Below are 24,230 nucleotides of genomic sequence, written 5' to 3'. Positions count from 1 at the left end.
CTAATGACGATAAAAGTGTCGATCTTTCTATAACATGATGCACGAACGTGATAAGCTGTAAAGTTGAGTGCATTCTTGGATCGATGAGACAAAATTGCGAAACAGGATGAAAAGCTGTTTCGCATAACGAGACACGCATGCAAAACGCAAATGGAAAAGTGTAGCAGTTAAATGTCGAAGTTAGTATCCGAGGGAGAAAGATAGAGAAGAGGGTGGGGTTCGCCTGGTCAGTCACGAGCTCTCACTTTCTATTGTCCAATCATGCCAAGAAATTGTCCGACGTGAATTCTATTTAATGCTCCAAATAGCGCTTTGTTAATTGCAATTAATTTATCGTTCCTTTTTTAAACAGAAGTTGTATTATTTAATTTACGATCTTTCTATAATATATCTTTTTAGTATATCTATATATGAAATTAACATTTTTCGCGAAAGTTTTATGTAGCATATAGCTAGAAAGCAGGAACATATGTTACTAAAAATGAAACGATGTTTCGTGAAAACATTAGTATTCGATTTATATAACTGTAGAAAATTTCTAATCCTTTTCGGGCAAATTCTATTTTATTTAACAGCGATAAATAAAGCAGACATCCTTATTACTTTCCTGTATCGGCAAGCTAGGAATTCAGTACGTATAGTAGTACTTCACATACTTCGTAGAATACAAATAATACTTCGGATAGCGTTGCGCTCGCGAAAAATTATGTATAAAAAAGTTTATTAATATACACAATTAACTATTAATTAAAATATAGGAGTTGTTAAATCTTGTTCCCATTTACATCTCTGTAGAGCTCGTCGTTGTTGCCGTAAAGTCTCGGTGAATCAGCGCAGTCGACCTGTAGTGTCAAAAATATAATTTAAATTACACAATTAAAAATATGATCACCTCTCTATAAGAGTGATATCTATGTCAAATATTTTAGATACACGTATACCTTGAACCACCAGTCACAAACGCGAGTCGATTGACTAAAGACTGTACCATTTGGGCAGAGGAAACTAAACTGACGTCCATTTGGCAAGCACCAATGCCACACCTTGAACCAAATACCAATATTTAACTTTTTTTATCCAATTATCAGATGACAACAAATTTTGCAATTTGTTCCAAATGAATCTTTTCATATTTTAAACTTGCGAGCAAAAGAAAATTACATAGATATATATTTTTTAAAATATTTTATAATTAATATTTTATAATTAAGTTTTCAGAGAAAATAGTTTGGAAATTATTTGTTTAAGAATGATCTGTTATATGAGCTGGCTCGTTTTTTCTAATATTTATTAATGAGATCAGTAGGTAGTATTATGATACGCATGGTGCGCAGATACATTTAAATAATCTCGAATATTGAAATGAGACCATGCTCGGTGACCATATGGACGCACCTGACATCTGGCTTCAGGATCAGCATAATATCCAGGTAGCTTTCCTCCACAGGTAAACGTGAGTCCGAAAGGCACCGAGTTGTAAATTGGATAGTCCACGCCAGGTGTGTAACCGTCCACTTGCTGTAATGCACCAACGATTATGCGTGTCATAGATAATCATGATTTTTTTTAAGTAGTGATTAATTCGCTTAAAAATAATTTTTTTTAAGAATTAAAACATTTTTATTGTTATGATTTTATTTATGGTTTTATTATGATTTCACTCTGTCGCGCAACGATTACATCAGTATCGTAGATTGTACTTGCAGTACGCATTAATTTCCATTGCAAATCTTGATGGTTGCATCGAAACAATTAGTGAAAATAGTGAAACTTGGAGAAGCATAATCACGTTGCCGCCGTTATTGTTCCGTTGGAACAAATAACAATACATTTCAACACGTATCATCTCGACAATGGAATGTGGCACGAATGAGGATACACGCCATAAATTGCATTTCCTCTCTCTTTAACGCGAGCACGCACGTTGAGCCATTAAAATTGATGTATATGTCGATAAATTTCATAAAATTTATTTCACGTAAAACCAGTTACTTTTTACTATTAATAGCTTGCAGTTATGCGTATAAAAATATATGTATATTCTTTGATTATTGCCGGGCTTTTTGGAGTAAATATTATGATATAATTAGAAATCTGAATTTTGTCTGCAATCAATATCTATAATTAATGAGCATTATCAAATGACTTTTTAATTAAGGAGCAATTTTTGTGTTTTTTACTTCGAGCCTGGAAAAAGAGCGCGATATAGGATCTTTTTCGCAATTGGCCATCAGTCAAAACGAAAAGGAATAAAAAGGCGGTTGCAACACACGACGCGCCGGCTCGAGACCCTTCAGTGCGTGCACGTGCCAATGTCTGACCGGAAGTCGGGTTACATTGTTCCTCCCAAGCGGATGCGCATCTCCATAGCTTTGTATACGATCTCTTGTTTACGATTTCACGTGTACGTATGCAAATGTATGATCGGCATCCCCTCTTTCTATCCGCGCCGAATCTAACAGGTGATTCTAACGCTTGGATAGAAGACGGCATTAAAAAGATACATTCTCGTTATATTGCGCTTTTACTTTTAAATGGCATGCACATAAATTAAAGCACGACAGGAAAGCTCGATGAGAAAAGTATAAGGATAAATATAGCAAAGGATTTAAAATTGTATGCGTTTTGATCAAAGATATTAAGATAATATAAAATATGCCTTAAATATTATATGCTAAATTTTGTTCGTACAAATAAATAATTGAAGTATTTTATCGCGCTGCAAAATGATGTGGTGAAAGATGCATTAATCGTGTGGAAGCAGGATACTGCGAGCTAAAATTAATTAAGTATCTTATCTTTCCGTTTGTTAGCCTCGCGGCATTGAAGCTGAGTTTACTTCTCGGCTTATTATTTTCTATCCCGATTTTCATCGGTTCCACGGTTGTCGTTTCCGGTGAAATATGTCTTCTAATTGCAAGATCGAATACGGTAAATCCGGATTTATACGTACGCGTTATTCTTTATTTAAATTTATTAATATAGGTATAATATATTTTATAAAAAATATGTATGAATTCTTTTCGATTATTCCTGAAGTTAAGATAAGAAAAAGTATTTACGCGATAAATTTTTTTATTATTATCGAAAGATATCGGTTTATTTAGAATCGATTTATTTATAATCTTGAAATGATGAAAGTATTCATGAATTAGAGTGCTTTTGGACGACCTCGTCTAACCAGGCATTTCGTATACAAGCGAGAAAGCACGTCCGCGTAACACAGGTTAATTAATGAATTACTTAATGTTACCACCTGGAAAAAGATGATGCGTGCAGATATGGTTCACTCGATGTTATTGTTACGCGATACATCGTGGGAAGCTGCGATGAAAATAATAATTTGGTGCTTTAATCCACCGTGCTAGTTTTGTAAAAGTGGGGTATTTACGAAATATCTTCCACCACAATGTCATACATATTGTGCAATCATTGTTTGAAGATATAATCTTTCGTGGATTCGCAAAAATAATTTTTTTGACAGCTGCGGTATTATTTCTGACTTTTTAGGAGGATGATTTGTGTGTTGCGAGAAAAAATTACCAAAAAATTTTTTTAACTTACCGCCAATGTTTGATAGATTAAAACCGCGCCAAAAAGCAAAAGAGCGCAGACTACTTGATATCTCGAAATCATCTAAAAAATTTAAAACTTGATTATTTAATAATTAAGAAATTATCTAAAAAATTCAAGACTTGATTATTTAATAATTAAGAGAAACAGTAAAGATATTTTTTTTTATATATGTGCGAGAAATTTAAACACTCAGAATACATTTACTTTGTCAATTTCTCGGCTACTTAATTTTAAAGTGCTGCAGCAGATAATTTTTTGGAAACAAAAAGTAAAAAAAAAAGTTAACGGGAGAGATGAGATAAAAAATCACATGTGCCTACCTTTTCGAAAAAGCTCGTCCCCTTAGTCCGCAGTATCGTTCTGCGTGGTGATCATTTATCTTTTCGTGTTCCCTGCCTTTCCAGTTTTCTGTGCACTGCACTTACGAATGGTGATGATTTATCCGAAGTACTTTAGGTTCACAAGGCGATGCTACTTCCAAAGTATCTTTCTCAAAGGATTGTTCTATGAGGTGGTGGTATATATATGGCTTTAGACATCGGTTGAGAAAAAGGGGGGATTCTTGAGAGTCTCTCTTTCTTGGGGCTCCCACATCGGACGAACGGAGAAAGAGAAGATCCCAGAGCGATGGAAGGAGGGATGTTCCCCTGTGATGCAGCAGAGATTCTGCTCTTATGCAATCGTCATCTTGTGGTCTAACACCCGTGAAAATATTCGTAACCATTGTACTTGATGGTAATGCATTTGCTTTTCTTGTTATCTTTCTTATAAAGAAAGTCTGAGCAATTATGATTGATCTTATTTTTTTCATGCATTTGAAATTTTTGCATAAAACTTTATTAAAATTTTATCCATACTCAGAAAATGAGAAAAAAGAGAAAGAGAGAGAGAGAGAGAAGAAAGAGAAAGAGGGAGAGAGAAAAGAAATCTAGATTTTATATAACGATGCATAAATAGTATTGAAATTTAATTTCCTCAAGTAAATATTAATTCTTATAATTAATCAATGAATTTAAAAGTAGATTCGGTGTGCTTCATTTGATATTTATTCAATCAAGATTTGTTCAATAAATTAGCTACTTTTTGTTGAGAGTTATGTGTCTAATTATTCCGGCTGCTGTTTAGAATTGCAAAATAAAAAAATGTTGTACGGTTATAAATACAGTTCACGTCAGAGATAAAATCGCGGATTTAAATTGTGACGTGACAAAAATTTTGCAATTATATTCACGAACTGATGAGAAAGCAACGACATATTTATAGTGAAATTGTAAGTATAGATTCTAAATTGATACATAAACAAATAGAGAAAACTTTCGTATTAGATACAAATTTTCGTCCTTGTACTATAACATTAGAATTCAACGCTTTTCCACTTCGCTGAAGCATGATTGATGTGTATAGTTTATTATATAAGCGATCGAATATTCTTAGGTTGTGCGATCGTATCGTTAATTGCTGTTTTGCGCATCTGCGCTGGAGGGGTTGAGATCAGAGCGCGTCGGTTTCTTCGATCAGATACGATCTCTTTTTTTTCTTTTTTCGATTTTAGATTTTTCCATGAAACGGAAATGCTCGTCAACAGAGCGGACTCCGAAATAATTCGTTTTTTTATCGTGCAATAGATCCAAGGTTGCACTGTCGCTCAACACTCATGGCTATCCATTATATCGCGCTTCAACGAATCTGAATCTACGCCGTTCTGCCTTTTATCGCCCTTTGAAATTCTCGCGATCGCACAATGGCGTGATGTGACATATGGTTCTTGTTTTGGCAACTAACGCTTTCACCCTGAATCACAATGACGCGATTATTACGCTTCTTATTGTGCGCTCCCGCTGACCTGGTCCTTTAATGATCCTTTAATAACCACAGATGGACGTCGGTGTGCGCAAATTTACGTGATCTGTCGCCATACCACGTAATTGCGTCATACAAAGAAGACTCAACAAAATTTCTAAAGTTATAACTTCTAAAGTTCTCCTTCGAGGGGATGAATGCTGCCTCTCTTTTTTTTTATCTGTGAGACAACGATGACATTTACTATGATGTTCGACGTCTGAATTTCACACGAAAATGTCTTCATGAGCGCACGAAAGATGCGACCTTGAGATATATCGCGGATATAAAAAACCGCGAATTGCATTTCGCGCGAGGCCGAGTCGTTCATTTGCATTCTGCTGCGCGCGAGCGCACCTCGGCATCTTCCGTTCCGAAACCCTTAATTTTCGAAACACGTTTCATGCCAATTAGCGATGTTAGCGATGTATAATTGGCGGCTGCAAGCTTTTCCAGATTGACAAGCAAACTCGAGGTAACAAGACACCCAGTCAACAATGATTCACATAATACGGCAGACTGGATTATACAATTTTGTTCCCTCGGAGCAAACAAATTTAAATTGCAAATTTAAATTAATTTTTTATAATTGTATTATTTTAGATTTATTAATTATATATTATAAAAAATATTATATATGTAAAACTATAAAATTAATTTAACTCGGGATGAACTTTTCTCTTTTCGCAAAATAAATAGATTATAGATAACAGATCTTCTCAATAATGCATTTTTTACGCCGTATGGATAAACTTCTTAATTGCGTGCGTTATGCTTTGTTTTTTATATTACTAGAACAACACTACGCGCGTGCCATTCTTCGGTTTTATGTAAAAAAAATGATATTTAAAAAATATAATATAAAGTTTATTTAAACTCGATTAATATTTTTTCACAGAAATTAGCTGATTAAAGCGTTAATTTGCTAATTAAATTTTAAAATAATAATATGTTAAAAAATTGAAATAGTAATATGTTGTAAATAATATGTTATAATAATTTATTTTGATTAATATTTTTTGACAGAAATCAGCTGATAACTGTCAAAAATATTAATCGAGTTTAAAGTATTATAACATATTATTATTTTAAAAATTATATATATAATTAGCAAATTAACGCTTTAATCAGCTAATTTCTGTCAAAAAATATTATTATAATAAAGCGAAAATTTGCTAATTAAATATTCTAGCTTACATATTTATATTTGTATTGTGTATGTTATAATGCGAAATAATAAGATTATTCTAATATTCTAATATATGTATGTATTTTATCTGTTACAGATAGCATTGCGATTCACGCGTCGTGTCGGGAGTGCCGTGTAAAGTGTCGGACAATCGCAATTATTCGTGTTTTCGCGAGTGTCGTGAGTGCTACGAAGGAGGAATGATGGTCAACCAAGAGAGGAGGAGGAGGCCCAGGGAGGCATCGGGCGACAGCGGAGCAACTGTGAGGTATGCAATATAAAAACATTTTTTCTAACATTAAAAATTTACATCAAACATTTTTTCTAAACTACATCGTTTATGAGATATTCGACACACAACATTTTTTCTAAACTACATTGTTTATGAGATATTCGACACACATATGTATATACATAATTTGAATATTTTGTTTTCAGATCATCAATGTATGCTGTGTACTACAAAACTCCGCTTTGGCAGTATCGGTGAGTGAGAAATTGATTTTATAACATTTCTATAGCGGTAATGCGGGTGTAAATAATATGTTGAAGATATTAAAATAATAATGTTTTAAATAATATGTTATAATATCTTATCCGCGATTAATATTTTTTGACAAAAATCAGCTGATAATTGTCAAAAATATTAATCGAATTTAAAATATTATAACATTCTCTCTTTCTAGAAAAGGCATGTTAAGTTGAGTCTCGCAAATATTGTTGCATCTTTTCCGCGATGCTGATTGACTGTTTCGATTCGCATTGTGCGTTATATTCGTAGCCTCGAGAGGCTGCCATCGCGAGAGTTAGTAGTTTAACAGTTTGTTCAAAATAAAATTAAATGAAATAATATGTTTTAAATAATATGTTATAACACTTTATCCGCGATTAATATTTTTTGACAGAAATCAGCTGATAACTGTCAAAAATATTAATCGAGTTTGAAGTATTATAACATATTATTTAAAACTAATATTATTATTTTATTTAATTTTACTTTGAACAAATTGTTAAATTGCTAACCCTCGCGATGACAGCTTCTCGATGCTACGAATATAACGCACAACGCGAATCTTGACAGCCAATGAGCGGAAGGCGATAAACTTCGATATATGCGAGTATCGACTTTACATATCTCTTTTTAGAAAAGGATTATAAAACATTGCGTCAACGCGATACATTTCAAGAACAACAGGAAACAAGCGCTTGTAGGAGAGCGCATTCCTCTCTCCTTACGGCCGATTTCGCACGGATCGTATTGCGGCGCGCGTTGCGTGCGGATGCAGAATGTTGTTCTTAATTTAATTATCTGTCTACTTGTGTTAATTACACATATCGGAGCGATTGCAAAATATACGCGGCAGCCGTGGGAAGGTCTGTTTATTACTTTTGCGATTTACCGCGCGCAAACGAAACATATTGTTGAAAGAATACCGACATCTCGCCGTTGGCGAGAGAGAATGTCTCTTCCATTCTCATTGAATAACTCGTCATTAGCGCGTCGTTTACATCGGAAAATGTTCCGGATCTGAATTTGCACTGAGAACTCGATGACCTATTTGTAAGAATTTAGTGCAAGCGAAAAAAAAAAATACTCAAATGAAATATAAAATCCAACATACACTTAGAGACAAAATTTTACTTATTTGGTTTCCATTGAAACACGTAATCATATTACTAAAATTTTGTTAGCGGTCTCTTAAAATTTTCAAATTAGGTTCAATTAGCTTATAAATAATTCATATTTGTTTGTAATAATGTTTGAAGCATTATGCTGCATTTTGTGTTTGATAATGAGAGATAAGATGTTTTTAAAAAAACGTTTCTTTCGCGACATTCTTGAAGCGGCCCAGCATCTTCGCACGATGCTCGCTGTTCGTTCGATATAATCCCTCGCAATTTCATAACGACTTGACTTCCAAGCATCTTCATTCCCTGTGTATAGTCGAACGCCAACAAAGAAACACGAAAGCTATTCTCACGTTTTTACCGTTCGCCGAGCGTCAAATAATTCATGACGGATCGGGATGATAGCTTCGAGAAAAAAATAGAGATTCCTTAAAGATTTGTCGATCCGATGATAAATTGAGTGATATAAAATAAAGAATAAAGTGAGAATACCGTGTAAATGAATATATATATACCGTTATTATATAATTTATCTAATAAGTTCTCTCAAGAGGAGAAACGAACTCACACGTGAGACACATTGTTCGGACTGACAAAATTAATGTGGATGCACCGATCTACATTAATTGCACATGCAAATGTTTATTTAATCACAAGCTTCTTGCGTGTATTTTATTACGTCATGTTACACAATGTGTTGATATCCGGAACAACGGATGGAGAGAGAGGAAGAGTGTTGAGAGAGAAATGCATAGATTTGTCAGGAGATAGCAATATTTTTTTGGACACGGCTAAGTTTTATTTCTCGCGACTAAAGTTTCCGACGTTTTATTGCACAAGATTACTTTTCTGTCGCATATGAATTTGATTGTGTTTTAACTTATGTAAGTAATACAAGTAAAGATCATAATGAGAGTGAACGTCGGAAGCGCTTGCCGCGCTTTGCTCAGCAACAGACTTGATGACTCTCATTTTTTATCATTAAGTTTACACCGAAGATATAACTTCGAGTATCGTAATTGTTGTATAATTTATAAAATCGGCCATCATTTCTACGCTACGATTAATTTAAATATCTTACGCGCGATTCCGCATTCTATGATAATTATTTAAAATAAGAGATCCTTCAATTTCGAAGCATTTGAAGAGAGTCTCTTTTTTACGTCGGAAATTGAGATTGCAATTAATCTCTAGCGGCGTCGCTCGTGCGCCTTATCGCTCATGTCAACCTCAGGTTTATTACAGGTATGCCAGTACATAAACTGACGCATACTCGTGCATGTGTATGCGTGTGTACGTACGTGTGTATACAGTTCTATCGAGGCTCGTTCCGTTTTATCAGTAGCGCGACTCCCGACGAACGAACGGCGCAGCGAACGCGCTGTTGTCCCACATTTTCAGTCGCACGTACGCGACAGTGCATACCGCAGGTGTCTGTCAATCGTTTCTCTGCTAGATATACACATATATTCCGGATTCGCGGAGAGAAATCGCTCCGCGATCGGGCAGAGCCGCTGCGAGCCTCGTCGCACGCGGATGCACCGCGACGATGTTTCCGGAAGCGAGGGCTTTTTCAGCCTCCAGCACCGCCGTCGTCCCTTGTCGCCGCAGGTGCATCGAACGGTAAGAGATCGTGATCGAACGATCGCACCTGGGCGGAGTGCACGTTATAGAACCCACCTCGATTTAGAACTTACACCTGTGCGCGCGCGTGTGTGTATGCGTTTCGCCGTTTCACGTCAACCGGCGCAGAAAAGTGAAGGTAAATAGCCGAAGGTACAATTCGCCGCCTGCGAATATATTTATATCGAATCCGGCGCTCGTGAATCATGATCGATCGCGGACCGATTCATCGCGATCGCTATAAATCGATCCGTCTCGAGCGGTCTCGTGATTCTCTCCGATAAAGTATCCGCGTTGTTGTGTGTTTCGTTGCGATTTGCTGTAGCTGATTTCCATCGCGCCGCGAGTCCGCCGGCGATCGTCGTAATTAGCATGCGGCTATTGTTTAAATTAACGATCGATGGTTGTGGTTGTTGTAAATTCCTCGTCCGATAGTTTCGCCTGCTGATAGTCTCCCGTTGTGCTTGTGCAATCGCACGCATCCCTGCTTCGCCGAACGATAAGTCGCTTCGCGACAAGTAATTGCGTATGTTTTTTTTCTCGTCGCATATTCAACAATGATATTTGATTGTAAATGTCTGTGACACCTGACGTGTCGTCTTTATATCGGAGATTGACTAGGCAATATGATAAGCATCCAGATATCATGGTGACCTATTATTATTTAAAGAAAAAATAATAACACAAAATAATGTGAAGTAATGTGAAATAAATTAAAAAATAATTTTTTGTCAAAATTTTTATTACATAGTTTATATTTATAAGTTTATAGCTCGTTAATAATATTTTGTTTTTAAAGTTTTGTTTTTAAAATACTACATTTCACTATTCTCTATTTTACGGATCAAAAGAATTTTAATTGCAAGAAGCTCGTGAAGAGAAAGACAAGTGAATATCGATGACTCTTTTAAACGAATGTCTCATTTTACCTGACTTGTTTATTGATCGTTGAGTTTCATGCAAGTATATCAATAGAATGAAATACCAGCATATTCGAGTACGCAAATAGAAAGACATCATATAATTTTTATCAAACATCATTTTTTTCTGTAAGTTTTGTTTTATCAAAGATCTTGATACGTAATCTTGATGGTAAAAGATATATGGGAACACATATGTGATTTTTGAAAGGTATTTATGTTGAAACGAGTAGCGATTTAATCGCAATTTAAACCCGACTGTTAGATTTTCCCCCAATGAATTTATAATACAATCCTCTGAAATTCCGTTTGAATTCCGTAAGGACGGATGCGTGGCACGCATCGTTGGAGCTCCTTCGTGACACGACCATAATAACTTCCGGTCAGACATCCAGCGACGCTCGCTTCCGGTTTCCACCCTTCCACGAGCTGCGAATGAAAAGAGGGAATTAGCTGATTTCGCGTTGTCAGATATAATCGCGGGCCGCGAATAAAGTCCGTAAAATTTCTTCGGCGTTGGCGATTTTTTTTTAACGATCACGAAAAGCATCGTGCTGATGCTGACGAGGAATGCGCTTCGCCGACGTGCAACGTGCGCTTATTATGTAGATAGAGCGATTGCTCGACGCATTAAAATCCTTTTTTTTTATGTCTTATTGCAATTCTCTTTTATTACATAAAAGGCCGGGATTCTGCGAGATATAAAACGTCGGGGTATAACGGAAATCTAGGAGAAACCGTAATAACGAGCAGCGATTCTATTTCATCTGCTAACGCTACCGTTATGGGGCACATCCCGAACCTTCTCTTATGCCTTTCACATTATGCACATGCACCGGGCGATGACGTGCTGATTGATTATCGACATGTCTTCTAATTTCTGAATGCTATGCACGATCGTAACGTGCAAGGGTATGTTCACGCACTCCCTTGCAAATATTTGTATAAAACGAAGTTATTTTAGGGAAATCTTTTTTCAGTTTTTAGCAGACACCCGTTGAGTGGTAGCTCGTATTAACAGTTCTGCTATTGTACGCGGGTGTAATTCGACGACAGGTGTACAGACGCAGCTACGTACAGGGTGTTCTATTTCGCTTTCGCACACCTTTTCTTTTCCGAGTTAAATCTATTCCTTCTTTCTAATTCAAGATGCACAGACAATCCGTAAAATTCGAGGTACATCTGCATAACAATTCTTATGCAGTAAAGTTATTTTTTTCAGCATATACATTTATATTTTTTGCCAGCTATAAAATTATATTTTGCAAAGAAGCATTACAAAAAAGTAAGATTTTATTTATTAAATTTATAATATAATACTTTTTATATTTTAATAATGACCTTCGTGCGTTTACGCCGGGCTTAATATCATTGTTTGTGCTATTTTTCGGTTTCGAGTCTCCGTTTTTGCGCGTATACATCAAGGCTTTTATTGTGTACTCCCAAAATAACGTTCGTATACGTGGATGCTTCGTAAACACGAAGCCGAACAACCGAAACGCACCACACCTGCAACGAACGCAATACATTAATGAATCCTTCCTCACCTGACTATCGGTCACCTGAGTCATTTCCTGCCGGTTCTGAAAAGCCCCCCCCCCCCCTAAAGGTAAGGTTTAACATTGCCGATACAATTGCGTCTCACGCATCCGCTGTCGAGATGTAATCACAGAATGTGAACAAAAACCTGTCATTGTCGCTGCGCGTTTACAGAGATCAGCGAAAGTGAACATAGTGAACGTCTGTCTGTTGGTATTCTTTCATACTTATTTTTACTTATTTATAATTTAATAAATATAGAGTTCACGATCGTATAAATTAATATATCAATTTTATTATATAAAAATATGTGACTGTGTCAAAAAATACATGATTAAAAATTGGAAGAAGAAAAAGAGAGAGAGAGAGAGAGAAGTATAAATAATTATTATTGAAAGTTGTAACACAAAGTACTATAATTTAAAAAAATGATCGTAAGTACAAGTATAATTCTTACTAATTTTCTATCGAGTCAATAATAAAGTAAATAAAAATTTTCTGTTCGAACGATTGCATTATAAATAGCACAAATATACGGTTCGCTGAAGTGGAAAAAAGGAAGAAAAAAAGCTTGGTGGAAGCAGGCCGATGCAAGGTGCAACACGTGCTGCTCGACAGCTGTTTTCCGGTTGAAATTCAGACGTTAAGTCCATTTTTAATTTTGCGCCCGGGCGCATCTTCAAATAATAATAATTACAATGCGACGGGGGGTGAATCTCCCACGTTTGTCATAAACTCGCAGAGTCATTCATCGAAACTCGCGGTTAATTCGCGTATGGAGGTCGCATTGTCGAGAAACACGCAGGAGGAAGTAGATGATCATAAGAATTATAGATGTCTTGTTTTTGTATTGTACTGTTCAACGATCGCAGGAACTTTAGACAGCGTGAGGGAATAATGCATTCAGGATCGGTAAACATTATTTGCAGATTCTATTTCTGTCCAATGTAAGAAACGGGAAATAAAAAGACAAGGAAAAACGGAGGAAGCGATAAATTCCATGTTAACCACGAAGCCGATTTAACCGATCGTCATGGAGAACGAGGACTTTGGTTTCGCGAGACGGACCGACAACGTTCTGCGAAAGATTCGCACTGTTAGCAATGAACAAACGGACGACAAGAATATAATTCGTAATGATGAACAACGAATCTGTTCTTCATTTAAGGTTGGTTTCTAGTTTGCATAAAGAATCGTTGTCTTTGCACATTCAATTTCGTACGAATTGCTTATGATCACGACTTTCAAAGATTCACGACAATCAAAATACAAAATAAGTACAATTAATAATTCTAATATTAACAAAGAATAAGAAGAACTAAAGTCTTCTTCTAAATCTAATTACATCTTTGAAATATTCAAAAATTGCTAAGATACATTTGAATACGAAAACGCAAATGAAGGTAACATTGTTCCACGATCTCGTAAAATGATGAATATATAGTGCATAAAACTCGGACTTCAAGATGCACGTTGTGAAGATACGAGAATAGATTGACGTCTCTACAGCTTGATAAAATGCCATTAGACGTCGGAAGCCGGTGGTGGTGGATCAACGACATCAGCGCCTCCGACCAGGGCCGGAAGCGAGGGCCGTGAACGCGCATCAACCGCCGCCGGCTCAGTCGTGCCCAACACGCCGGACATACCGAACGTGGTGGAGTATCATCTTAAAGTCAAGCCCAGGTCAACAACGAAACACTGCCGGCACGATAACATTCCTGTGAGTAGTGCTTAAGGTTCTCCTGCGGAGAGCGCAGGTAAAAAGGACGTGCTTTGAAGTCACAATAAGCTGCGAGAAGATCGATCTACCATTCCTTCTTAGTGTTGATAATTAGAATGTCTGCCAAGAATGTCAAGAATTATCGTCCTAAATTATTTCATAATCTTATCAATCGATGTTTTATTTGTCCATCATTTAAATACGACGTTTAAAATTTTTTCTTATCAATTATTATTTAATGATTGGTCCTAAGTTAGTTCTGGATCGCACGCTAGGAAATATTTCTCTCTTGTGAATTACTTAATAATTGATCCTAAATTAGTTCTGAATTAATTATTAAATAATGCACAAGAGAGAGAGAGAGAAAGAGAATGATTGTTTATGATCTATTTAATTAATAATCTAATATAATAATAATAATATTAATATATTTAACTTCAGCTTTCTTGCCAAGAAGTGGACTTGGTTTACAAAATTTCTTTGAACATTCATATCTTCCATATAATTAATAATTAATAAAAAATTTTTAAGAATAAGATAAAAGATTCTTGTAGACGTCATATTTAAATAGTGAACAAATAAAACATCGATTGATAAGATTACTAGATAATTTGCGAATTTGCAACAGAGGGACCAATCTCTGGAAGATATGAAGAAGGAGAAGAGTCCGGTACCATCCTTTGATGATAAGAAGAAAGATCTCGTGACAAAGCTGTCGCATTTGTCCATCGACAATAATGTCTTCGAAGGATCCACCGATCTGCCCCAAGTGTTTCAGGTATAGTTTTCAAGCAGGGAACCTTGAACATTTCAAAAGTATGCGCTAATATTTGCTCTATACCTTCTTCAGTAAAATACGAATAGTCGATTTAATCGTAATGTATAAATTGAACGATATAAATATTTTCGTAAAATATATAGGGTATAATAATATATTTTTGTTTAAGTAAAAATAATGTAAAAAAATCATGAAAAAAGAAAGATTTTCTTATGCAAAAATTTTACGAAACAATTTCATTAATAATTAATTGTTTATAAGATTTGCAATCGCGAAATGTCTTTGCAATTAGTCTTTTAATCACTGCGAAGGCTAAAATTGTGTTAAAAGAAGATATTGAAAGGGCGCGTTGTAAAGGACTAGTCCTTAAAAAGTCCGTTGAGTGTCCGAGAATTTAGGTGGGCCGTTTTCAGGTGAAATATTTGGGGTCCCACGATGCAAGAGGCCTCTGGGGCATCAAGCACACGAGAAGGCCCGTCGATAATATGGTCTCTGCTGCAAAGGCCTTGCCAACCAACACAATGCTTCCTCTTATCAAGCTGGTGGTCTCTCAGGAGGGTGTTGCCTTGCTGCCACTAGATAAGAGGAAGCAGGATGCCAATTCCAGAATGCATCCTATTGAGACGATCTCCTATGGGGTGCAAGATCTCATTTACACTAGGGTCTTCTCTATGATAGTTGTTCGCGAAACAGAGAACTTTAGAAGGATCTCGCCGTTCGAGTGTCACGGTTTCGTTTGCGAGTCCAAGTATTATGCAAGACAATTAACGTATGCTCTTGCAGCAGCCTTCGAAATCTATTCCAAAACCGTGAAGGCTCAGGAAAAACTAGCCGGGAATAACACCGCCAGAAAGAGATTCGCGATCGATCTGAGAAGTCCCGAAGAGATCGAAGCGGATCTCACGATGGATTCCGAGGCGTAGCTTGAAAAGTCTGTCGTACTTAGTAGACTAAAATATATAAATAGGTATGAATTGTTAATCTATAAAATTTTGCAGAATCTTCGATCTACTTAAGAGTAAAAAAAGAGTTTAATTCAAATTTGATCGAAAATCTACTTCGAAAAAAATTTAATTCTAACGCGATATAGAATAGATAATTATTTTATAATCCGAAAAATATATTTTTTAAAAAGGACAATATACAGGGTAGAAAATATAATATTAGATTTTCAAACAAGTAGCTATATTTCCTTTTGTCGCATCGTAGGAATGTATTTACATTAAATTACTTATTATTTTTTTCCTAGATGCTCTGTATACTTTTCATAAATGCATATATAGTGTTATTTAAAAAATTTATTTAGAACAATATATTTTTACAGAAGAAAGAGTTAATTCGATACACACATACATAAGAAAAAGATTTAATATATATTTTTCATTGCATAGAAATAGGTTTATTGAAAAAATATATATTTAGTAATTATGTATATTTTTAATATGAATATAGAAAAGTTAATAGAACGAGTAATAAGAGTAAATAGAATAAGTTTGTAAATATTCGTAGATACAATCGAAATTATTATATTGAGTAAATAATCATATATATTAAGTGTAACTAATATCGCGAGGGTAGCACACGTTCTATTTAATATATTTGATTGAAGAGAGATGATTCACTACATTAAAATCGCTATATAAAAATCATGTTTTAATGACATATAATTCTTTTTTAATACGGGTTAATATCGCAGACGTTTCGGATATATATATATATATATATATATATATATATATATAGTTATTTATTTAATTTTATAAATTTTATCTACATACAAACAAATTGATATTCCCAGAACAAAGATTTATCGCCAGAGTTATTATGTGAATATGAGTGTTCTTGTACAATTGTTGCTTGTTTTATTATTTTATCGGCAATGCGAAAAACTAGATAGGTTTCACCTATCTAAGATGATAGCTAGATATCCAAAGATATCGAATAGAAAATTATGGAACGCGCGGGAGTTGTAGATGATGTTTCAAACATCGCGACTTGTGCGATTTCACGAAAATTTTATGACGATGATCGGCGAATCGGACGATGATTTTGGATTTATTTCTTAGCCGCTTTACGTGTGCATGTGTGTTTTTAATTTAAGTTGAATATTCCGAAACTACATTCTAATATTAGCGTAAAAGTTATATATAATAACAACAGAGAACTTTCTGTTATTATTTTATGCGTTTTTATATTCTTTAGTTGTTTTATATTAAGTTCACAAAGGACCAATATCGACACATATCAATTACTGCAAATAGTGTTGTCTAGTATAGTGTTGTCTGTAACACTTTCTTATCGCCATGTATATATTGCTTCGTTTCAATTAATAGATTTTTTCTGATTATTTTTTTGTATTACGTTTGCGAGGCTATCGCGTCACGATCTTGTGCACTTTAGGCTTGGGACATTCGTGTAACGCTTTTTCTTGTATAATCAAGGCCTTGCATTCTAGATATCAGTATTAGATGATTATATTTGTTGGCCTGTACTTATATACTACAAGCAATAAAAAATATCTTTTTATATCACTGAAAAAATCTTTCCTTGACAATATTAATTATCACATAAATGCCTCGCCATTATTTTTGTTTTTGTAAATGCAAAGATAAAAAAGCTATTATATTTTTTCTGCATCTTTCATTTTATTCAATTAATAATTATAGATATAAGCGCTTATAATATTTTTGCACATAATTACATAATATACGACTTATTCTAATTCGTATTCGACTGGCACTGTACAGAATTTTATATTACACACGTCGCGTAATTATGCGTTACATTTTACACTGATAATAATTTAAATATTAGCTTTACGTATTTGCTATTATTTAGAGCGCTCTTGCAAAGACGATAAGCGATCTACAAGCGATTGTCTTAAGGATTTAAATAAGCGTTTAGTCAATCTCGATCAGGGCAAGTTAAAATTTGTTTTATTCTTAAGCCGAAATATTATGGCTAGCTATAATCATGATACTTTACAAAGCCCTTTTAAATGAGCGAAGAAAAGATATTTTTTTTTATTGACGCCGGAACATTCTTTCTCGATCTTCTAATCTAGAATTTTTCGAAAATGATTTCTTCAATACCGTTTCAGAAATTTTTGTGGTATTTTCTTTTCCTCGTTCCTGATCTGCCTCTTCTTCCTCTTCCACTTCTTTTCCAATCTCCTCGTTCAAAACGTAATATTTCTCCGATTCCTCGCATGGTATCGAGCTTTCTGTCAGTGTGCATACAAATGTCGCCTGTAAATCGAAAATTAAGAGATATTTTACAATATTATTGATACCTTCGATCTTGAACAAAATAGATCAGCAAATAATTAGCCATTGTTTAACATTAGCATTTCCTGATTTTCTTCTTGTTACATAAGATAACTATTGTAAAAAGCAAAGCAGTTACTTGATTGAAAACTGTCTCAGCTGGGCAAATGAAACTCCATCTAATTGAGCCCCTAGTTTGCGGAAGGCACACGTGAAACACTTGACATTCGTTCTCCATGTCGGCGTAATATCCGTAAGTTCTATTCTGGCAGGAAAACGTGTCGACGATATTGTCGCGAATGAGCGTCGCGTTATCGGGAAGCAGCAAGCCACCAGTTTTAGATTGCTAAAAAATTTGATTGAAAAATTTTTTTATGAACTGCAATCTCGAAGAATTGTGATATATAACGCAGAAATCGATATCTAAAAACCTTGAACACTGGAATGGGTCTCTTCGATTTTGATTGCTGAGGCAAACTCAGAACTATCGCAATAAAACCGAGAAACAGCACGGCGAGGAGCTTCTCTCGCATCATAATTTTAACGAGGTGTAAAATACGTGTCTTTGTATGCTATTTCTTCGAGTGACGATAGTACCTTGGTCACTGCGGTTAGTTCTTCGGTGAATGTAACGTTTTATTGAAGCTCTGTTTGAGGATCTTAAGAAGACTGATGATGTGATCTGTAGAAAGGTGTTATATAGCGAACTGTGCGTAAGGATCTTGAATATTGTATGAATGGCAGATTCTTGGTAAATTGAAATCAGTAAGTTTATCACGTTTTGTCTGCCAATGACCATCGTCAGATGTCCACATCAATCTCGAAGGCCCGATGCAAATGCTTGCGACTTGCTTGATGTGCTTATTTGGCAATTTTTATTTATTATATTCTTGAATATATGCAGGAATACTTTTTTGCAATACTTTTCGCTGAAAATTCTTTTTGCGTAAATACAACAATAATATTATTTTAAATTATAGTAGTGAAAGAATAGCATTTTTTAAATTTATTGATTTAAAATTGCTTACTATAATCTGTTATCAAATTAATGAAACAACTATGCATGGAAATTAAAAAAATTAAATTGCATGGAAATATTTTATTTGTATTATTTATCATGCATAATCTTGTTGCATTTTTGTGTTTATGAAAACTATCTTAAACAAAGGAAATAATTTCTATTCATGAAACGACATTATTTGCAATACATCACATAACGACAATTGATAATGTAAAATATTAAGCAGTCAGACGAGTCCTACTAAAAAAGGATTTTGATTTTGAAAAGAATCAAGTACGTTGAATCATCCCATAAGAACCCAAAACGACGCATGATTCGAAGGCTGGATATAAATTACATGAGTTGAAAATAAATATGTCAAAAGATCACCGAACGCCTCGAATTTTCTCTCGTAACTCTTTGATCTCGTACGTTTTATGAATTTGTTCTTTATACCGTAGTTATATATTTTATCCGAAACACGCGACACATTTATCTCATTCCGCTATTGGCTTTGTTCCAATCGAATCTTCGAAGACGGGGTGTCACGCAAATTCGGCCGTCGAAATTCGAGGGCAGTCCCGGCCGGGCCTTATCTTTCTTAAGGTCGCGTCGCGAGTGGCATTTCTTCGGGATGTGAATACTTAATGGTTTCTACGGTGATGCGTATTCAACGATTATGAAATCACATCTGCTTTTGGCCATTAATAATGGAAACAACGGATAATATTACGTTTGACACATATTTCTAAGATTCGATAGCTTTTCGTAGTTAAAAGATTTTTAAGGATATAGAAGAAACGTGCTCACACATGTATTAATCCACAGTAAAGAACATAAAAGAAATTCATACAGAAAAGATGTACAGTATCTTGGATTTCAAAGTTTAAACGTTGTCAATAGTTTTAACATATTATAAATAAAATGGCCAGTAAATCATCTACTTATATATGTAATTTCTTCTCTTCTTTTCTGTAACTTTTTTTTAACAATTAAATTTACGTGGGCATTTTTTATTTTTAATTTTATATATCTTGTATATAATATTTTTGCCTATTTAATATATAATTATAATATATAATTTAAACACACGTTCCTCTCAAAAGATTTTATTTTCCGGGGTGAGTGGTGCATTAATGCAATCGTCGCAAAATCTCGACTGCCTATCGTTGAATCGATCAATAGCAAGGTGAACACCCTGAAAGTATCACCGCTCCTTAAATATTCCAGCCGCATTGTTCGCCATGCTATGATGAGGAATACAAAGATTTCAGGATGGTCCACCTAAATGATGCGTCTGAAGAAGGTCATGCGATTCGTGCATCAGAACCGCCAAAAGTTTCTCTTCTTTTAGAGTGATGTGACAATATTTCATTTTCCTTCGTTGATATAAATGCAGCATCTGTAATCGTACTTAAAAAAAACACAGGAAAGAAATCGTACACTCGTATAATTTATTATCAAAAATTTTAGTACATACACACGCGCTGTAGAAATTATTTGGTTGCTACTATAAATTATTATTATCTTATGTATAAAGAAAAATTCTTTTCTGAGAGGCTGCGTAATTTTATAATATTATTCTCTTATAGTAAAAACATTCACACACAGAAGGATGTTAAACTTAGATTTAATGTGTTTGCTAAGTCATGATACGAGTAATAACATGTTCTTTTAATTACAATAGCTGATCCTAAAAAAATCTCTGCGTGGCGAGATAGGACAGGTACTCGTAAGCAACTTTGGTATGACCTAAGGCGATTAAGAAAGGAAATATTCTTTTTATATATGCGATAATTACAATTCTCAGATAAATAATCTGCGATCCTTCGTCATTAAGTGAACTCAAAAATCACGATCGCATAGCATTCGTTTCGATACAATAAATTAAATAAATAAATATATAGAATACAAAAAATAAATATTGCGCATATTTCTGTCTCAAATATTTTCTAACTGAGAATTTGCTAGCTCTAAAATAAAGACTGTGACTGTAATTGTTTTACAACGAAATTTGCATTAATTTTTGATTCTTTGATTTTTCTAGCGCAAAAATCTTTTCGATCAGATTCGTGCGATTCTGATGTCATTCCGTGGGCACGTAAGCAGGATAAGCGAGTTCTTGAGGTGTCTCATTCGACGATCTTCCCCAATAACCATGATCATGCTCGTCATGATCGTAGTGATGCTGATGTTGTGCGTGTTCGTAGTAGATAACTTTGGAGGGGTGATTCTTCTTGATCTCTATCCAGAACCTAGCGGCGTTCAGTATCAATGAGATGATAGCGATGACAAAGAACTTGAGCTGGAAGTGCGTGCTGATGAGCTGTAGCAGTAAACCGATCTTCGCTTTTATCAACATCACCAGTGCCAGAAGTTTTTGCAGATGCTTCTTCTTCTTCTTGCCCAATTTCTTTTTGCGTCCCTCTTCTAAAAAATCATACACGCTCTGTTATAGCATACAAATTTTTTGCAACGCAAGTTTACACGTGAGAAAGGGGTAGTTAAACACGAGACCAGATTGAAACTGAATTGAAAGCGAATATAAAGAGTAACATTTCTTTTAAAAGATGCTATCTTTGTATTTTACAATAATTGCTTTATTTTTGAATTTATAATATGGACTTAATCTCTTAACGTAAGCTCGGCGAAGAGCAATCTGGCAAGGATATGAATATGGGGACGGTTGACCCACAAAGCACAACCTGTAGTAGATTTCGTCTGACTTTCGGGCCACGCAATCATCCGCAACCGGTATGACTTTCTTGAAAAGAGAGACACGCGAATTGCTTTCGTGGCCGAATTTTTTCACACTATATCTTCCTGTTTTTTTCTATGTACAACAATATTAAAGAATAAGCCGCGAAATGTCATAATTGATACTCTGTTCCATTTTCGCTTGTCGACAAAATATTAAATCGATATGAATCGCAGCGAATTAGCGTAATGTTCCCCGTCGAATTATTCAATTTGTCGTCGACAATTTGCTCGGAAGTACCGTACAATTTTTTGTACGCTCCAAAAGATAACGAAGATAATGTTTGCGGTACCGTTATTGTCCACTTGACTAATCGAGATTTTTTTTGATAGACAAATGATTAATATCTCATTAGAAAAGAGAGAGAGAGAGATCGAGGAAAAAAAAGAGGAAGAGATTTCTCAATACAATCGCGTGACGTTATGTCTGTTCGATGAATAAAAATTTATGTCGTTACGTCCCACGAATAAAATTCGTTCGTTTTTTCCTCTCGTAAGATTTGCGTCTGTTGACTTTTGCTGGAAAAAATAGCTAAGACAGTAGTGAACGAATGCAATCGGTACCGTTATCGGCGATTTGCCTAAGTGTCATACAGCATTAAATTGGAATAAACTGCGTTACAACATCAACGACACGCGCGCACGAGCACAATCGCGTGTAAAACATTTAAACATGTCACTGTTGACCCAGACACAGGGAACTTTGTGGGACCGATCGCGCGTTACGTGGTGAACTTGCGGTTCACCTTGTCTCCTCGGAGCATTAGGACTAATTTTTGCGTTTATGCATGCGATCACGCCCAGCCGACGTTAACGTATTATGCAAAACACACGGGACGTTCACCTTTACCGTCGCGAATTATCACGTCTCTCGGATCCGCGAAATTCACTCCCCTTGTCAATGCAATTTGCTTTATTGCGTAATTTAAAATATGATACCAGTTGAACGTCGTTTATTCATGTAGATCCTATTTACGATCCGATAGCACTTCCCCTCTTCGGAATAGTCGCGATAGCATCGCAAGGTATTTCCCTTCTGTCCACGGCGTTATTTATTACTTGAATTATGATACTTTTAATTAGCAGCGTTATTATTGTACTATAGTTTGTATAGCACAGAGTTAGTATATGACATTTTTATATGGTGCATCAATTAATCGTAATAGTAAACTTTACTGTAAATGGCAATAACAAAAAAAGCTAATTATCATATAGATAAAGCTTACATCAAAATTACTTCAATTCTCACAACTGCTTTCTCTCGTTTTACTTAAAGTCGCAAGTCGATTACAATGCCATCATTTAGGGAAAACTAGGAAAACAAGATTACATTAACAAATATGAAAATCGGCACAGTAATTTTTAGTGCTCCCAGATGTGAACTGACTTCCCGTCGTTAATCTTTAATAAAGAAGGCGACTACGAGAGACGAATAAGAGCTAACCAGCCTTGTTCAACGGTGCTTCTCTGAAAGTATGAAAGAAGACGAGTACAAGGATGACGCGCGTTCCGCGTTTCCGTTTGCTCATCAATTAGAAATTTGAATGGAAAAGTCGCCGATTTCGATTTATGATAACTTAATTATTCAACAAATCATCGACTAATGGTTTTATATAAAACTGCATTCATATAAAAATTTTATAAGAACTTATATAATTTCAAAATAATAAGTAGTATTATACATATGTTATATGAAATGGGGTATATTATATATTAGTGGTAAATATATTATTGATCAATGAAAAAAATAAGAAAGTTTGAGATGATTCTAGATTAGACGCTTGCATAATCGATAGATTGATAAAAAACAATAATGAAATTAATATGATGAAAATAAAATTATTTCATCCCTCATAGATGTAATAATTTTGCGATTTCTGATTCTTACCGACATTATCGTCCTGAGCATCATCTTCTTCGATAATTCCTTCGGCGCCAGTCTCCTGCAGATCATCAACGACCTCCGCGATGATATTGCCAGCCTGTGCGACTACCGTGCTCATCGGTGGTTCGCTCTTTTTCCCGGTAACTTCCAACTCGATTCGGTCCAGGTCATGATCCAGTCTCGACCTCAGGCAACTTCCGGCGTTATTCGCAAACATACAATCGAGAATGCCATCCTCTTCGTGGTTGCTCTCCTCCGTCGTCTGGCAGTGAACATACAGAGCAAGTCCGAGGATCAAAACGATCGACGCGATTATTTTCATGATTTTTCTTTTTCACCGAAATTGTTCGATTTTCACCAAGATCGAGGCGCACCGTTATCACTAAATTTCTGATGACTAACTGTCACCCTCTCGTGTTCCGGTTTTTTTTTTTCGATCTTGACCGCCGATCGTGGCCTTGGACCGCGTATTACAGTCTCGAAGTGGTTATGGAGCGTGCGTGGTC

At 35.2% G+C, this 24,230-nt stretch overlaps 4 protein-coding genes across 7 annotated transcripts; 1 reads left to right on the top strand and 3 right to left on the bottom strand.

Moving 5' to 3' along the window:
• Positions 1–556: 556 nt before the first annotated feature.
• Positions 557–4,055, bottom strand: LOC145933682 (U-scoloptoxin(01)-Cw1a). Its single transcript, XM_083033650.1, has 5 exons — positions 3,897–4,055; positions 3,565–3,636; positions 1,396–1,518; positions 942–1,043; positions 557–842 (listed from the first exon to the last, which is right to left on the bottom strand). The coding sequence occupies exons 2-5, from the start codon at positions 3,634–3,636 to the stop codon at positions 765–767; spliced, it is 375 nt and encodes a 124-aa protein (XP_082889776.1). The 5' UTR covers positions 3,897–4,055; the 3' UTR covers positions 557–764.
• Positions 4,056–6,829: 2,774 nt separating this feature from the next.
• On the top strand, positions 6,830–17,360 carry LOC145934070 (uncharacterized). 4 transcript variants are annotated; one of them, XM_083034294.1, is made up of 6 exons: positions 6,830–6,872; positions 7,043–7,090; positions 13,245–13,483; positions 13,844–14,038; positions 14,667–14,816; positions 15,230–17,360. In XM_083034294.1, the coding sequence occupies exons 3-6, from the start codon at positions 13,349–13,351 to the stop codon at positions 15,737–15,739; spliced, it is 990 nt and encodes a 329-aa protein (XP_082890420.1). In that variant the 5' UTR covers positions 6,830–6,872; positions 7,043–7,090; positions 13,245–13,348; the 3' UTR covers positions 15,740–17,360. The 4 variants fall into 4 exon arrangements, with proteins under 4 accessions (XP_082890420.1, XP_082890419.1, XP_082890417.1 ...); XM_083034293.1 differs by lacking the exons at positions 6,830–6,872; positions 7,043–7,090 and adding an exon at positions 7,682–9,856; XM_083034291.1 differs by lacking the exons at positions 6,830–6,872; positions 7,043–7,090 and adding an exon at positions 7,682–9,995.
• Positions 17,361–17,431: 71 nt separating this feature from the next.
• On the bottom strand, positions 17,432–18,724 carry LOC145934071 (uncharacterized). Its single transcript, XM_083034295.1, has 3 exons — positions 18,514–18,724; positions 18,222–18,428; positions 17,432–18,064 (listed from the first exon to the last, which is right to left on the bottom strand). The coding sequence occupies exons 1-3, from the start codon at positions 18,616–18,618 to the stop codon at positions 17,840–17,842; spliced, it is 537 nt and encodes a 178-aa protein (XP_082890421.1). The 5' UTR covers positions 18,619–18,724; the 3' UTR covers positions 17,432–17,839.
• Positions 18,725–20,843: 2,119 nt separating this feature from the next.
• On the bottom strand, positions 20,844–24,230 carry LOC145933855 (uncharacterized). Its single transcript, XM_083033870.1, has 2 exons — positions 23,728–24,230; positions 20,844–21,512 (listed from the first exon to the last, which is right to left on the bottom strand). Exons 1-2 carry the CDS (start codon positions 24,044–24,046, stop codon positions 21,169–21,171), a joined length of 663 nt encoding a protein of 220 aa, XP_082889996.1. The 5' UTR covers positions 24,047–24,230; the 3' UTR covers positions 20,844–21,168.

Source organism: Prenolepis imparis, unplaced genomic scaffold (assembly GCF_030444845.1).
Source record: "Prenolepis imparis isolate NDT839.2.m4 unplaced genomic scaffold, iyPreImpa1.0 SCAF_3, whole genome shotgun sequence".
NCBI classification, from domain to species: Eukaryota; Metazoa; Arthropoda; class Insecta; order Hymenoptera; family Formicidae; genus Prenolepis; species Prenolepis imparis.
Note: the sequence above shows the minus strand (reverse complement) of the source record. Positions and strands in the feature narration are given on the sequence as shown.

Excerpts from the sequence above, each read along its gene's own strand:
- LOC145934070 (XM_083034294.1), top strand. The coding sequence starts at position 13,349 with ATGGAGAACGAGGACTTTGGTTTCGCGAGACGGACCGACAACGTTCTG. Across the intron at positions 13,484-13,843 it reads GAATCTGTTCTTCATTTAAG|ACGTCGGAAGCCGGTGGTGG; the intron begins GTTGGTTTCTAG and ends AAATGCCATTAG. Across the intron at positions 14,817-15,229 it reads ATCTGCCCCAAGTGTTTCAG|GTGAAATATTTGGGGTCCCA; the intron begins GTATAGTTTTCA and ends GGCCGTTTTCAG.
- LOC145933855 (XM_083033870.1), bottom strand. The coding sequence starts at position 24,046 with ATGAAAATAATCGCGTCGATCGTTTTGATCCTCGGACTTGCTCTGTAT. Across the intron at positions 21,513-23,727 it reads TGCTCAGGACGATAATGTCG|AAGAGGGACGCAAAAAGAAA; the intron begins GTAAGAATCAGA and ends ATGATTTTTTAG.
- LOC145933682 (XM_083033650.1), bottom strand. The coding sequence starts at position 3,636 with ATGATTTCGAGATATCAAGTAGTCTGCGCTCTTTTGCTTTTTGGCGCG. Across the intron at positions 1,519-3,564 it reads TAATCTATCAAACATTGGCG|CAAGTGGACGGTTACACACC; the intron begins GTAAGTTAAAAA and ends GGTGCATTACAG. Across the intron at positions 1,044-1,395 it reads ATCCTGAAGCCAGATGTCAG|GTGTGGCATTGGTGCTTGCC; the intron begins GTGCGTCCATAT and ends ATTTGGTTCAAG.
- LOC145934071 (XM_083034295.1), bottom strand. The coding sequence starts at position 18,618 with ATGATGCGAGAGAAGCTCCTCGCCGTGCTGTTTCTCGGTTTTATTGCG. Across the intron at positions 18,429-18,513 it reads GACCCATTCCAGTGTTCAAG|CAATCTAAAACTGGTGGCTT; the intron begins GTTTTTAGATAT and ends CAAATTTTTTAG. Across the intron at positions 18,065-18,221 it reads CTGAGACAGTTTTCAATCAA|GCGACATTTGTATGCACACT; the intron begins GTAACTGCTTTG and ends TTCGATTTACAG.